Raw genomic sequence first — 14,824 nt, 5'->3', positions numbered from 1 at the left:
GCGCGACTGTCGTAAAAGGTGCCGTAAAGCGCGACTGTCGTAAAAGGTGCCGTAAAGCGCGGCTGTCGTAAAAGGTGCCGTAAAGCGCGACTGTCGTAAAAGGTGCCGTAAAGCGCGGCTGTCGTAAGAGGTGCCGTAAAGCGAGACTGTCATTAAAGGTGCTGTAAAGCGCGACTGTCGTAAAAGGTGCCATAAAGCGAGACTGTCATTAAAGGTGCTGTAAAGCATGACTGTCGTAAAAGGTGCCGTAAAGCGCGGCTGTCGCTCCCAGCACCGAGCGGGGCTGCTTTGTGTCGCGGTTCTCCCGCACAGCCACAGCCACGCACGCAAAGGAGGGGGAGGCTGGAATGTGACAGCTGCTTTCATAAATACAGCACGGACAGGGAATTATTTCGCCCCTGCAAATGCCAACCCTTTCATCTTTTGTGTTGGGATAATTGTTTTTAAAATTTTGAATTATCTTTTGATCATTTTCAACTAACAGACTGGGATGAAGTCAGAAGAAAGAAGAAAGTCTAAACCCTCTTTGTATTTCTTGTCTCATATTGTCCTAATTCAATTTGTCCAAATTATTATCACTCTAATTGTATCACTGTTTTTATAACCATTTTATTACTATTCAACTTTTTACATTTTAAAAACAACTGTTCACAAACAGCTCCAGTCTCCCCCAGTGTTTGGGACAGATTTCTCGACCCAAAATGAGACACTAAACCCTGAAAATTCACCAGCATTAATCCCAAAATTAGAAAAGTCACAAAAATCTTTTGATAATTTTCAACTAAGAGACTGGGATTGTGAAAAACGCCAATCACTTGGTTTTAAAATTTTTAAAAGTATAATAGTGTTATAAAAATAGTAATACAAATAGAGTAATAATAATTTGGACAATTTGAATTAGGACAATATGAGACAACAAACACAAAGAGGATTTAGACTTTCTTCTTTGTTCTGACTTCATCCCAGTCTGTTAGTTGGAAGTCATAAAAAGATAATTTTCAAAAGATGATTCAAAATTTTTAAAAGAGTTTGAGAACATGGAAACCAGAAGGGAAGTTGAAATGAGAGCAAGCTTTGAGATCCCTCCGTTATGAAACAATGGGAAAACAATGAATCCCCTTTCATGGAACAATCCCTCTGCAAGCAGGCAGGTCCAAGGGTCAGAGCTGACCCTGCAGCCTGGCAGGAGGGGCCAAAGAGGAGATTTTAGGGTTTCCAAAGAGGAGATTTAAACCCCAAATCCCAAAAAGCCCCCTTTGCAATAAACCCCAAATCCCAGCAGGCCCCTGCACCCAGGCCCTTTGCAATAAACCCCAAATTCCAAAATGCCCTTTGCATTAAACCCCAAATCCCAAAAGGTTTTTTGCAATAAACCCCAAATCCCAGCAGGGCCCTGCACCCAAACCCTTTGCAATAAACCCCAAATTCCAAAATGCCCCTGCACCCAAACCCTTTGCATTAAACTCCAAATCCCAAAAGGTTTTTTGCAATAAATCCCAAATCCCAGCAGGGCCCTGCACTCAGGCCCTTTGCAATAAACCTCAAATCCCAAAAGGCCCAAATCCCAAAAATTCCCCCCCCCTGCACCCAAACCCTCTGCAATAAACCCCAAATCCCAAAATGCCTCCCCTGCACCCAAACACTTTGTAATAAACCCCAAATCCCAGCAGGGCCCTGCACCCAAACCTTTGGCAATAAACCCCAAATCCCAAAAGGTTTTTTTCAATAAACCCCAAATCCCAAAAGTCCCTTTGCAATAAACCCCAAACCGGTGCCAGCAAAACCCCAAGCTCGGTGTCCCCCCCACTCCCTTCCCCCCCAGTTTTCACCACATGGGGAGGGGTCTCTGCCCCCCCACCCCACCCCAGGACCCCCCTATGTGGGTGGAGGTCACCCCAAGGGGACGAAGGGGGGAAGCCCCAGCCCCATTTTCCTCCAGAGCTGTAAATAAAGGGTGGAACCGAGGGGCTGCTGCCGAGGATTTGGGGAGGGGGAGCTGGGGGGTCCTGGGGGTGGGGAGGGTGGGGGGGGGGCGGCGGAATTTGAGGAGGGGTCCTGCCCCCCCCCCCATGAGCGTTTTTAGGGGTTTTTAAGAAAAGCAGCAATAAAACTTTAATAAAAACTTTAATAAAAACTTTCCTGTTTTGCATTGAACGGCCCCGGATTTGTGACATGGGGGGGGGGGATCGTGTGTCCCCCTCCCCCCAAAAGGGGTGACATGGATGGGACACGGGGGGGACACAGGGGTGGTGGCACTGCCACAGTGCCAACCCCCCCCCATCCATGGTGGCACTGCCAACAGACCCCCCGGGACAGGGGGAATCTGGGACACTGGGAGGCCCCGGAGGGGACAGAGGGACCGAGGGACAATGGGGGGGGCAGAGGGACAATGGGGGGGGCAGAGGGGACAGAGGGACAATGGGGGGACAGAGGCGACAGAGGGACAATGGGGGGACAGAGGGACAATGGGGGGGGACAATCAGGAAGGGACGGGGGGGGGGACAGGGGAGGGGACAATGGGGAAAATGGGGAAGGGACAGAGGCGGGGACAGAGGGACAATGGGGGGACAAGTGGGGGGTGACAATGGGGAGGGGTCAGGGGTGACAATGGGGGGACAGTGGGGAAAATGGGGAGGGGACAGAAGTGGGGAAGAGTAGGGAGGGGACAGAAGGACCAGGGGAGGGGACAATGGGGGGGTGACAGTGGGGAGGGGACAGGGAGGGGACAGTGGGGACAGTGGGGGGGGAGAGTGGGGAGGGGGACGGGGAGGTGACAGTGGGGAAAATGGGGAGGGGACAGAAGGGGGGACAGAGGGGACAATTGGGGGGCAGAGAGGGGAGAGAGGAGGGGACAGAGGGGAAAATGGGGAGGTGACAATGGGGGGGGACAGAGGGACAATGTAGGGGTGACAGTGGGGAGGGGACAGAGGGGACAGGGGAGGGGAGAATGGGGGGGGTGACAATGGGGGGGTGACGATGGGGAGGGAACACTGGGGAAAATGGGGAGGGGACAGAAGGGAGAGGGGAGGCCACAATCGGGACAATGGGGAGGGGACAGCGGGACCAGGGGAGGGGACAGTGGGGACAATGGGGAAGGGACAGAGGGGAGGGGACAGAGGTGACACGGGGGGGGGGTTTCTGCTTGGCAGAGGGGTCGCGAATGGGGGGGGGGGGTGGGCTCCGAGTGGGCGTGTCCAAGGCGGGCGCGGTTGGTGGGCGTGGCCAGGGCGGGCGTGGCCAAGGCGGGCGCGTCCTCCCCGCCCCCGAGGCGATGGCGCTGGCGGCGGCTCTGGGGGCGCTGCTGGGGGCGCTGGGGCTGGGGGCGCTCCTGGGGCCCCCCGGCCCCGCTCTGGGGGCGCTGCTCGCCGCTCTGGGCGTTCTGGGGGCGCTGCAGCGGCTCCTGCGGCCGCACCTCTGGGCCGATCTCTCGTTCGCGCTGCGGGCGCTGCGGGTGCGGCGGCGGGCGCGGCGCGGCCCCGGGGGCTGCGTGGTGTCCCGGTTCCTGCGGGCGGCCCGCGAGGCTCCGGCGCGGCCGTTCCTGCGGTTCCGGGGACGGGCGGAGCCGCTGGGGAGCGCGGCGCGGAGCGTGGCCCGGGTGGCGAACGCGCTGCGGGCGCTGCGGGCCCCGCCGAGGCCCGGCGACACCGTGGGGCTGCTGGTCGGTAACGAGCCCCGGTTCGTGTGGGCGTGGTTCGGGCTGGCGGCGCTCGGAGCCCGCCCGGCCTTCCTGGGAACGGCGCTGAGACCGGCGGGGCTCCGGCACTGCCTGAGGAGCTGCGGGGCCACGGCGCTGCTGGTGGCGGATGGTGAGAAACGGGGGAGAACCGGGGGACACCGGGGTGCACCGGGAGGGGAGCGGAGGGACACCGGGGAGACCGGGGCATAGCGGGAGGGGAGCGGGGATGTGGGGAAAAAGGGCCCGGAGGAAGCGGGGGGACCGGGAGGGGACCGAGGAATGGAGGGGGAAAGGCACCGGGGGGACCGGGGAGACCGGGGAGACCGGGGGGACCGGGGGATAACGGGGGGCACCGGGAAGGGAGTGGGGAACGTGGGGAAAAGGGCCCGGAGGAACCGGGGGGATACCGGGGGTACCGGGAGGGGACCGGGGAATAATGGGGGGACACCGAAGGGACCGGGAAGGGCACCGAGGAATGGAGAGGGAAAGGTACCGGGGCATAACGGGGGGACCGGGGAGTGCGGGAATCCCGAGGTGTAACGGAGACAGAGCGGGGATACCGGGGCATGAGAGGACGGGGAACCGGAGTGGGAGCAGGGGAGTAAAGAACGGGGACGAGGGGAACGAGGAGTGGGTGGCACTTGGGGCACCGGGGATGGCACCGGGGATGGGCCGGTGGCACCGGGGGTATGATGGTGACACCGGGGATGGGGTGGTGGCACTGAGGGTAGGGGTGGTGGCACCATGGAGGCACCGGGGTTGGGGTGATGACACGGGGGATAGGGTGGTGGCACCGGGGATGGCACCGGGGTTGGGGTGGTGACACCGGGGATGGGCTGGTGGCATCGGGGATGGCACCGGGGTAGGATGGTGACACCGGGGATGGGGTGGTGGCACCATGGAGGCACCGGGGTTGGGGTGGTGACACCGGGGATGGGCTGGTGGCACCGGGGATGGCACCGGGGTTGGGGTGGTGACACCGGGGATGGGCCGGTGGCACCGGGGATGGCACTGCGGACGGAGCAATGACCCCCGTGCCCCCCGAGCTGCCCGCACTCTCTGCCACCCCCCAGACCTGCTGGGCGCGGTGGCGCCGCTGCTGCCCGCGCTGCGGGAGGACGGGGTCGCCGTGTGGGTGCTCGGGCCGGGGCCGTGCCCCGAGGGCGCCCTGGCCCTGCAGGAGCTGCTGGACGCGGCCTCGGAGCAGCTGCGGCCCGAGGAGCTGTGGGAGCCCGAGGACATGAACGAGCCGTGCCTGTTCATCTTCACCTCGGGCACCACCGGTACGGCCGCGCCGGCCCTTCCCATTGTTTAGCACAGTTTGATCAAACTGGCACCGGGGGTGGCACCGGGAATAGGGTGGTGGCACCGGGCACAGGCTGATGGCACCGGGAGTCAATGGTGGCGCCGGGGATTGATGGGGTGGTGACACCAGGGTTAGGCTGGTGGCATCGAGGACGGGCCGGTGGCACCGGGAGTGGGGTGGTCACACCGGCGATAGTGTGGTGGCACCGGGGATGGCACCGGGAGTGAGGTGATGGCACCGGGGGTAGGGATGATGGCACCGAGGATGGCGCTGGGGATGGCCTGACGGCACCGGGAATTGGCTGGTGACACCGGCGGTGGACCGGTGGCACCGGGGATGGCACTGGGGATGGGGTGGTGGCACCGGGGGTGTGCTGATGGCACCGGGGGTAATGTGGTGGTACTGGGGATGGCACCGGGGGTTGATGGGTTGGTGGCACTGGGAATGGGGTGATGGCACCGGGGATGGGGTGGTGACACCGGCGATGGCACTGGGGGTGAGGTGGTGGCACTGGGAGTGGGGTGGTGACGCCAGGGATGGAGCGGTGGCACCAGGGGTCAATGGTGGCACTGAGGATGGGCTGCTGGCACCGAGGGTTGATGGTGACCCCGGGGATGGGGTGGTGGCACCGGGGGTGGAGCGGTGGCACCAGGGGTCAATGGTGGCACCGGGGATGGGGTGGTGGCACCGGGGGTGGAGCGGTGGCACCAGGGGTCAATGGTGGCACCGGGGATGGGGTGGTGGCACTGGGGTAGGGTGGTGACCCCAGGGATGGGGCTGGTGGCACCGAGGTTGGACTGGTTGGACTGGTGGCACCAGGGATGGGCCTTATAAAACTTTTATAAAATTTTATCGATTTTTATACCGTTTCATTTAAAAAAATTCCATTTTTTTCCCCCTCGCAGGGCTCCCCAAGGCCGCCCGCGTGTCCCACCTCAAGGCCGTCATGTGCCTCAGCTTCTACGAGCTGGTGGGGGCGTCCAGCAGGGACGTGGTGTACCTGGCACTGCCCCTCTACCACATGGCAGGGGCCCTGCTGGGCATCGTGGGCTGCCTGGGCATCGGTCAGTGGGCACTGAGGGTGGTTTGGGGTGTTTTGGGGTGGTTTTGGGGTGGTTTGGGGTGTTTTTGGGGTGGTTTTGGGGTGTTTTGGGGGTGTTTTTCGAGTTGTTTTTGGAGATGTTTTGGGGGATGATTTTGGGGGATATTTTGGGGGTGGTTTTGTGGGTGTTTGGGGATGTTTTGGGGATATTTTGGGGACGTTTTTGGGGTGTTTTGTGGGTGTTTTGGTGTTTTATGGGGGGGTGTTTTGTGGGTGTTTTTGGGGGTGTTTTTGGGGATGTTTTTGGGGTGTTTTGGGGATATTTTGGATGTGTTTTTGGGGTTGTTTGGGGGTATTTTGGGAATGCTTTTGGGGGTGTTTTGGAATGTTTTTGGGATGTTTTTGGGGATGTTTTTGGGGATATTTTGGGGATGTTTTGGGGATGTTTCAGGGGTGTTTTTGGGATGTTTTTGGGGGTGTTTTTGGGGATGTTTTGGGGATGCTTTTGGGGATTTTTCGGGGTGTTATTGGGGGTGATTTTGGGGAGGTTTTTGTGGGTGTTTTGGGGATATTTTGGGGGTGTTTTGGGCGCGGTTTTGGTATTGTATTGGGGGATGTTTTGGGGTGCTTTTGGGCGTGCTTTTTTGGGGATGTTTTGGGGGTGTTTCTGGGATATTTTGGGGGTGTTTTGGGGCTGATCCCCCCCCCTCCCCATGCCGCAGGAGCCACGTGTGTGCTGAAGGAGAAGTTCTCGGCCAGCCAGTTCTGGGAGGATTGCCGCGCCGAGGGCGTCACCGTGTTCCAGTACATCGGGGAGCTCTGCCGCTACCTCGTCAACCAGCCGCAGGTCGGGGGGACGGAATGGGGGTCCCGGGGGGTCCCGGGGGGTCCTGGGGGGGTCCCGGGGGCCCCCTGGAGCTGACGGTGGTCCTGGGCTGGGAGGGGGTGCCGGGGGCAGCCCCGGAGCTGTGGAGGGGTCCCAGGGGTTTCTCCCAAGCTGGGGGAGGGTCCCGGCTGGGTGGGGGTGCCCTGGGGGGTTCCCCAGGCTGGGGAGGGGGTCCTGGGGGGTCTCCCGCAGATCTGAGGGTGTCCCGGGGGTTCCTGGTGCTGACAGTGGCCCCGGGCTGGTCATGGGGGGTTCTTGGTGCCCCCGAGGGTTCCTGGTGGTCCTGGGGGGTTCCCAGTGCTGACGGTGGTCCCGGGGGGTTCCCGGTGTTCCCGAGGGGTTCCCGGTGGTCCCAAGGGTTTCCTGGTGGTCCCGGGGGGTTCCCAGTGGTCCCAAGGGGTTCCTGGTGCCCCCGAGGGTTCCCGGTGCCCCCGAGGGTTCCCGGTGGTCCCAAGGGGTTCCCGGTGTTCCCGAGGGGTTCCCGCTGCTGACGGTGCCCCCGAGGGGTTCCCAGTGGTCCCAGGGGGTTCCCGATGGTCCCGAGGGGTTCGCGGTGGTCCCAAGGGGTTCCCGGTGCTGATGGTGCTCCCAAGGGATTCCCGGTGTTCCCGAGGGTTTCCTGGTGTTCCCGAGGGGTTCCCGGTGCCCCCAAGGGTTCCCGGTGTTCCCGGGGGGTTCCCAGTGGTCCTGGGGGGTTCCCGGTGGTCCCGAGGGTTCCTGGTGGTCCTGGGGGGTTCCTGGTGCTGACGGTGCCCCCGAGGGATTCCCGGTGGTCCCAAGGGGTTCCCGGTGGTCCCAAGGGGTTCCTGGTGTTCCCGAGGGGTTCCTGGTGCTGACGGTGCCCCCGAGGGGTTCCCGGTGGTCCCGGGGCATTCCCAGTGGTCCCAAGGGGTTCCTGGTGTTCCCGAGGGGTTCCCGGTGGTCCCGGGGCATTCCCGGTGGTCCCAAGGGGTTCCTGGTGGTCCCGAGGGATTCCCGGTGGTCCCGGGGCGTTCCCAGTGGTCCCAAGGGGTTCCTGGTGTTCCCGAGGGGTTCCCGGTGCTGACGGTGCCCCCGAGGGGTTCCCGGTGTTCCCGGGGGGTTCCCGGTGCCCCCGAGGGCTCCCGGCACTGACGTTCTCCCCCCAGCGCCCCGCGGAACGGCAGCACCGGCTCCGGCTGGCCGTGGGCAGCGGGCTCCGGCCCGACGTGTGGCGCAGCTTCCAGCGGCGCTTCGGGCCCGTGCGCATCGTGGAGACGTACGGCATGAGCGAGGGCAACGTCACCCTGTTCAACTACACCGGCACCCCCGGCGCCGTGGGCCGCTGCTCCGCCCTCTACAAGGTCTGCAAGTACAGAAATATAGAAATATAAATATATAAATATATAAAAATAAAAATATAAATATATAAATATATCAATATATATCAATATATACCTATATAACGTGACCCTGTTCAACTACACCGGCACCCCCGGCGCCGTGGGCCGCTGCTCCGCCCTCTACAAGGTCTGCAAGTACAGAAATATAGAAATATAAATATATAAATATATAAAAATAAAAATATAAATATATAAATATATCAATATATATCAATATATAACTATATAACGTGACCCTGTTCAACTACACCGGCACCCCCGGCACCGTGGGCCGCTGCTCCGCCCTCTACAAGGTCTACAAATACAGAAATATAGAAATATAAATATATAAAAATATATATAAATATATCAATATATCAATATATCAATATATATCAATATATATCAATATATATCAATATATATCAATATATATCAATATATAACTATGTAACGTGACCCTGTTCAGCTACACCGGCACCCCCGGCGCCGTGGGCCACTGCTCCGCCCTCTACAAGGTCTGCAAATACAGAAATATATAAATATATAAATAAAAAATATAAAAATATAAAAATATAAAAATATAAAAATATAAATATATCAATATATCAATATATATCAATATATATCAATATATATCAATATATATCAATATATATCAATATATATATCAATATATATCAATATATATCAATATATAACTATGTAACGTGACCCTGTTCAACTACACCGGCACCCCCAGCGCAGTGGGCTGCTGCTCCGCCGTCTACAAGGTCTGCAAATATATAAATATATTTATATATAAATATATAAATATATAAATATATAAATATATAAATATATAAATATATAAATATATAAATTGCTGCAGCGCCATCTACAAGGTCTGCTTGGAAAATAGACCGTGAAAATATATTTATTTTAAAAGGAAATATGTAAATATACAAATATATAAATATATAAAAATATAAAACATATAAATATAAATATATAAATATATAAATATATAAATATAAAGTATAAATATATAAATATATAAATATAAAGTATAAATATATAAATATATAAAGTATAAATATATATAATATATACATAAAATATAAATATATAATATATATAAATTATGAAAATATAAATATGTAAATATCCAAATACATGAATATATTATTTAAATTTAATTTACCATTTTTATTTTATTTCCATTAATAAAATTAACCCTTCCCACCCCTGTCCCAGCTCTTCTCCCCGTTCGAGGTCGTTCGTTACGACGTCGCTGCCGGGGCACCGGAGCGGGACCGGAACGGGCGCTGCATCCGCGCCAGGACGGGTGAGCAGCGGGCACGGGGGCACCTGGAGCGACGAAAAATGGTGGATATTAATCAAAACTGACAGCCAAACACTCCCTGACAGTTTAGAGTTAGAAATTGTGAGTTTATTGCGGGATAACTCCCAAAATTCTCTAAATTCCCTCAATTTTGTGTGTCGCCGTGCCCTCAGGTGAGACGGGGCTGCTGATCGCCCCGGCGACGCCCCGGTTAAAATAATTAATATATTTTTAATTAACTCCAAATTCTCTAAACCCCTTAAATTTTGTGCCGCCGCGCCCTCAGGTGAGACGGGGCTGCTGATCACGCCGGCGACGCCCCGGTTAAAATAATTAATTTATTTTTAATTAGCTCCAAATTCTCTGAATCCCTTAAATTTTGTGTCGCCGCGCCCTCAGGTGAGACGGGGCTGCTGATCGCCGCGGCGACGCCCCGGTTAAAATAATTAATATATTTTTAATTAACTCCAAATTCTCCAAACCCCTTAAATTTTGTGTCGCCGCGCCCTCAGGTGAGACAGGGCTGCTGATCGCGCCGGTGACGCCCCGGTTAAAATAATTTATTTTTAATTAACTCCAAATTTAACTCCCGGTTAAAATAATTAATATATTTTTAATTAACTCCAAATTCTCCAAACCCCTTAAATTTTGTTTGTCCCCGTGCCCTCAGGTGAGACAGGGCTGCTGATCGCGCCGGTGACGCCCCGGTTAAAATAATTTATTTTTAATTAACTCCAAATTTAACTCCCGGTTAAAATAATTAATATATTTTTAATTAACTCCAAATTCTCCAAACCCCTTAAATTTTGTTTGTCCCCGTGCCCTCAGGTGAGACGGGGCTGCTGATCGCGCCGGTGACGCCCCGGACGCCGTTCCTGGGCTACGCGGGCTGCCGGGAGCTCTCGGAGCAGAAATTGCTCCGCGGCGTTTTCACCGAGGGCGACGAATTCTTCAACACCGGCGACCTGGTGGAGCAGGACCGGGAGCAGTTCGTGCGCTTCCGGGACCGCACCGGGGACACCTTCAGGTGCCGGGGACACCCCGGGGTGGGGACAAACCCAGGGACACCCCCAGAGTCCCCTCCCCACAATGGGGACACCCCCAGGGACACCCCTGGGATGGGGACACCCCCAGACGCCCCCTCCCTGCACAGCCAGGGGGGCTCAGCCCTGGGGAATGTTCTGGGCTTGGCTCAGAAGAAGTCGGGGGTCCTGGGGGGGTCCCTGGATGTGTTTGGGGGTCCTGGGGGGGTCCCTGGGTGTGTTTGGGGGTCCTGGGGGGGTCCCTGGATGTGTTTGGGGGTCCTGGGGGGGGTCCCTGGGTGTGTTTGGGGGTCCTGGGGGGGTCCCTGGGTGTGTTTGGGGGTCCTGGGGGTGTCCCTGGGTGTGTTTGGGGGTCCTGGGGGGGTCCCTGGGTGTGTTTGGGGGTCCTGGGGGTGTCCCTGGGTGTGTTTGGGGGTCCTGGGGGGGGGTCCCTGGGTGTGTTTGGGGGTCCTGGGGGGGTCCCTGGATGTGTTTGGGGGTCCTGGGGGGGTCCCTGGGGTGCTCAGGGGGTCCCCATTAAATGTTTTCCCCTCCCTCCCCCCAGGTGGAAGGGTGAGAACGTGGCCACCACCGAGGTGACCGAGGCGCTGCTGGCCCACGAGTCCCTGCAGGACGCCACCGTCTACGGGGTCACCGTGCCCGGTACGGCCACCGAGCGTCCCCAGTGTCCCCACAGATGTCCCCAGAATATCCCCCAATATCCCCAGTGTCCCCAGGTGTCCCCCCAAATGTCCCCAATGTCCCCAATCCTCCCAATGTCCCTCAGTGTCCCCAATGTCCCCATTGTCCCCAACACCCCCAATGTCCCAAATGTCCCTAAATATCCCCAATGTCCCCAGATGTCCCCAATGTCCCAGATGTCCCTGATGTCCCCAATGCCCCTCAGTGTCCCCAATGTCCCCAATCTCCCTGATATCCCCAATCCCCCCAATGCCCCAAATGTCCCCAATGTCCCCAATGTCCCCGATGTCCCCAATGCCCCAAATGTCCCCAACACCCCCAATATCCCAAATGTCCCTAAATATCCCCAATGTCCCCAATGTCCCAGATGTCCCTGATGTCCCCAATGCCCCTCAGTGTCCCCAATGTCCCCAATCCCCCTGATATCCCCAATCCCCCCAATGCCCCAAATGTCCCCAAATGTCCCCAATGTCCCCAATCCCCCCAATGCCCCAAATGTCCCCAAATGTCCCCAATGTCCCCAATGTCCCCAATCCCCCCAAATGTCCCCGATGTCCCCAATGCCCCTCAGTGTCCCCAATGTCCCCAGTCCCCCCAAATGTCCCCAATGTCCCCAATCCCCCTGATATCCCCAATCCCCCCAATCCCCCCAATGCCCCTCAGTGTCCCCAATGTCCCCAACCCCCCCAATGTCCCCGATGTCCCCAACCCCCCCCGGTGTCCCCAATGTCCCCAATGTCCCCAACCCCCCCAATGTCCCCGATGTCCCCAACCCCCCCCCGGTGTCCCCACTGTCCCCTCCCCTGCAGGACACGAGGGCCGGGCGGGCATGGCCGCTCTCGTTCTGCGCCCCGGGCACTCCCTGGACGGCCCCGGGCTGTACCGGCACCTGGAGCGGCTCCTGCCGCCCTACGCGCGGCCCCGCTTCCTGCGGCTGACGGTACCGGGAACCGGGGGGGGATAACGGGGATACCGGGACAACGGGGGGTGCTCGGGGGTCCTGGGGTACCGAGGGTACCGGGGGAATGGGGTACCGGGGGCACCTGGAGCAGCTCCTGCCGCCCTACGCGCGGCCCCGCTTCCTGCGGCTGACGGTACCGGGGGATAACGGGGATACCGGGGGGTTCTGGGGGGTCCCCGGGGGTCCCTGGAGGGTGCTCGGGGGGTGCTCAGAGGTCCTTCAAGGTCCTGGGGGGCTCTCAGGGTGGTCCTAGGGGGTGTTTAGGGGTCCCTGGGGGTGCTGGGGGATCCTGGAGGGGCGCTTGGGGGTGCTCAGGGGGTCCTGGGGGGTGTTTAGGGGGTTCCAGGGGCTGCTCAGGGATCCTGGGGGGTGTTTAGGGGTCCCAGGGGGTGCTCAGGGGTCCCAGAGGGTCCCAGAGGGTGCTCGGGGGTCCCAGGAGTGCTCAGGGTGGTCCTAGGGGGTGTTTAGGGGTCCCTGGGGGTGCTCAGGGTGATCCTGGGGGGTGTTTAGGGGACCCTGGGGGTGCTCAGGGGGTCCTGGGGGGTGTTTAGGGGTCCCAGGGGGTGCTTAGGGGGTCCTGGGGGTGTTTAGGGGTCCCAGAGGGTGCTTGGGGGTCCTGGGGGGTGTTTAGGGGTCCCTGGGGGTGCTCAGGGGGTCCTGGGGGTGTTTAGGGGTCCCAGGGGGTGCTGGGGGATCCTTGAGGGTGTTTAGGGGGTCCCTGGGGGTGCTCAGGGGGTCCTGGGGGTGTTTAGGGATCCTGGGGGTGCTCAGGGTGATCCTGGGGGGTGTTTAGGGGTCCCAGGGGGTGCTCAGGGGTCCCAGAGGGTGCTCGGGGGTCCCGGGGGTGCTCAGGGGGGCGTTCAGGGCTGTTTGGGGTCGCTCGGGGGTCCCGGGCGTGCTCGGGATGCGCTCAGGGGTCCCTGGGGATCTTGGGGGTCCTCGGGGTGTGCTCAGGGGGGGTCGTGGAGGGTCCCGGGGGTCCCGGGGGATCCCGGGGGTCCCCAACACACCCCCTGTGTCGCCAGGAGGGGCTGGACATGACCGAGACGTTCAAGCAGCAGAAGGTGCGGCTGGCGCGGGACGGCTGCGACCCCGCGCTGGTGGCGGAGCCGCTGCTGCTGCTGGACGAGGCCGCCCGAGCCTTCGTCCCGCTGGACGCCGAGCGCTGGCAGCGCCTCCGGGACGGCCGCATCCGCATCTGAGCCCGCGGCGGGGCCCCGTGTCTGTCCCGGGGGTCCCCGTGTCCGTTCTGGGGCTCCCCGTGTCTGTCCCGGGGGTCCCGTGTCTGTCCCGGGGGTCCCCGTGTCCGTTCTGGGCTCCCCTTGTCCATTTTGGGGCTCCCCGTGTCTGTCTCGGGGGTCCCCGTGTCAATTTTGAGGTCCCCGTGTCCGGTTTTGGGGCTCCCTGTGTCTGCCCCGAGGGTCCCGCGTCCATCCTGGGGGTCCCCGTGTCCCTTTTTGGGCTCCTTGTGGGCATTTTTGGAGTCCCCGTGTCCGTTTTTGGGGTCCGTTGTCCGTCCCAGGGGTCCTCGTGTCTGTCCTGGGCATCCTCATGTCTGTCCTGAGGGTCCCCGTGTGCATCCCGGGGCTCCCATGTCCATTCTGGGGGTCCCTGTGCCATTTTTGGGGTCCCCATCTCTGTTCCAGGCGTCCTCGTGTCCCTCCCGAAAGTCCCTGTGTCTGTCCCGGGGGTCCCTGTGTCCATTTTGGGGCTCCCCGTGTCCATTTTTGGGGTCCCCGTGTCAATTTTTAGCGTCCCCATGTCCATCCTGGGCATCCTCGTGTCCATCCCGAGTGGTCCCGTGTCCATTTCTGTGGTCCCCTGTCTGTCTTGAGGGTCCCCATGTCCAGTTTTGAGGTCCCCGTCTCTGTCCCGGGGATCCTTGTGTCCATTCCGGGGGTCCCTGTATCCATTTTTGGGGTCCCCGTGTCCATTTCTGGGGTCCCCGTGTCCTTCCCGAGGGTCTCCGTGTCCATTTTTGGGGTCCCCGTATCTATTTTTGGGATTCCCGTGTCCATTTTTGGGGTCCCGGGTCCGTCCCGGGTGTCCCCATGTCCGTCTCTCAGCGCTGTGCCTCAGTTTCCCCACAAGGGATCGGTGCTGTGACCCCCCCTCCCTCACTCAGGACCCCGGGAGGGGGTGAGTGTCCCCCCCTCAATAACCACAAGTGCCCTTACGGACTCTCCCGGATTTGGGGGTGTTGGATGAAGCAAATAAAGACCTGAACCCCAAATAGCTGCCTGTGCCTTGGCAGGGTGGGATGGAATTTGGGGTGTGTCGCAGTGTCCCTCACTTACCCTCCTGGCTATATGGGCTGGGGGAGTCTGGTACCCCCTAATTGTGGGTCTGGGGGGTGTCTGCTCAGTTCCCAGGCTCGGGGAGGGGGTGACCCCGCCGTACCCCCAGAGCCACCCCCATTTCTGAGCCCCTCCATGCTCGTCCCACCCCATTCCCCTCACAGCGCAGACCACGCCCCTTCCAGAGGCCGCGCCCCTTCCCAGCCCGGCGCTCTCGCGCTGCTCTCCGGGATTTGTAGTCCCAGCCTCCCTCACCCCCCAGTACCTC

General features: G+C 59.1%; 1 protein-coding gene across 1 annotated transcript; it reads left to right on the top strand.

Moving 5' to 3' along the window:
• Positions 1 to 3,160: 3,160 nt before the first annotated feature.
• Positions 3,161 to 14,477, top strand: LOC134429107 (long-chain fatty acid transport protein 3-like). The gene is made up of 10 exons (XM_063176194.1): positions 3,161 to 3,806; positions 4,750 to 4,959; positions 5,888 to 6,046; positions 6,747 to 6,871; positions 8,038 to 8,232; positions 9,487 to 9,577; positions 10,403 to 10,601; positions 11,162 to 11,259; positions 12,108 to 12,238; positions 13,285 to 14,477. Exons 1-10 carry the CDS (start codon positions 3,161 to 3,163, stop codon positions 13,459 to 13,461), a joined length of 2,031 nt encoding a protein of 676 aa, XP_063032264.1. The 3' UTR covers positions 13,462 to 14,477.
• The last annotated feature ends 347 nt before the right edge of the window (positions 14,478 to 14,824 follow it).

This window comes from Melospiza melodia, chromosome 25, assembly GCF_035770615.1.
Source record: "Melospiza melodia melodia isolate bMelMel2 chromosome 25, bMelMel2.pri, whole genome shotgun sequence".
Classification (NCBI taxonomy): Eukaryota; Metazoa; Chordata; class Aves; order Passeriformes; family Passerellidae; genus Melospiza; species Melospiza melodia.
The sequence above is the reverse complement of the archived record's forward strand: the minus strand, read 5'-3'. Positions and strand labels throughout refer to the sequence as shown.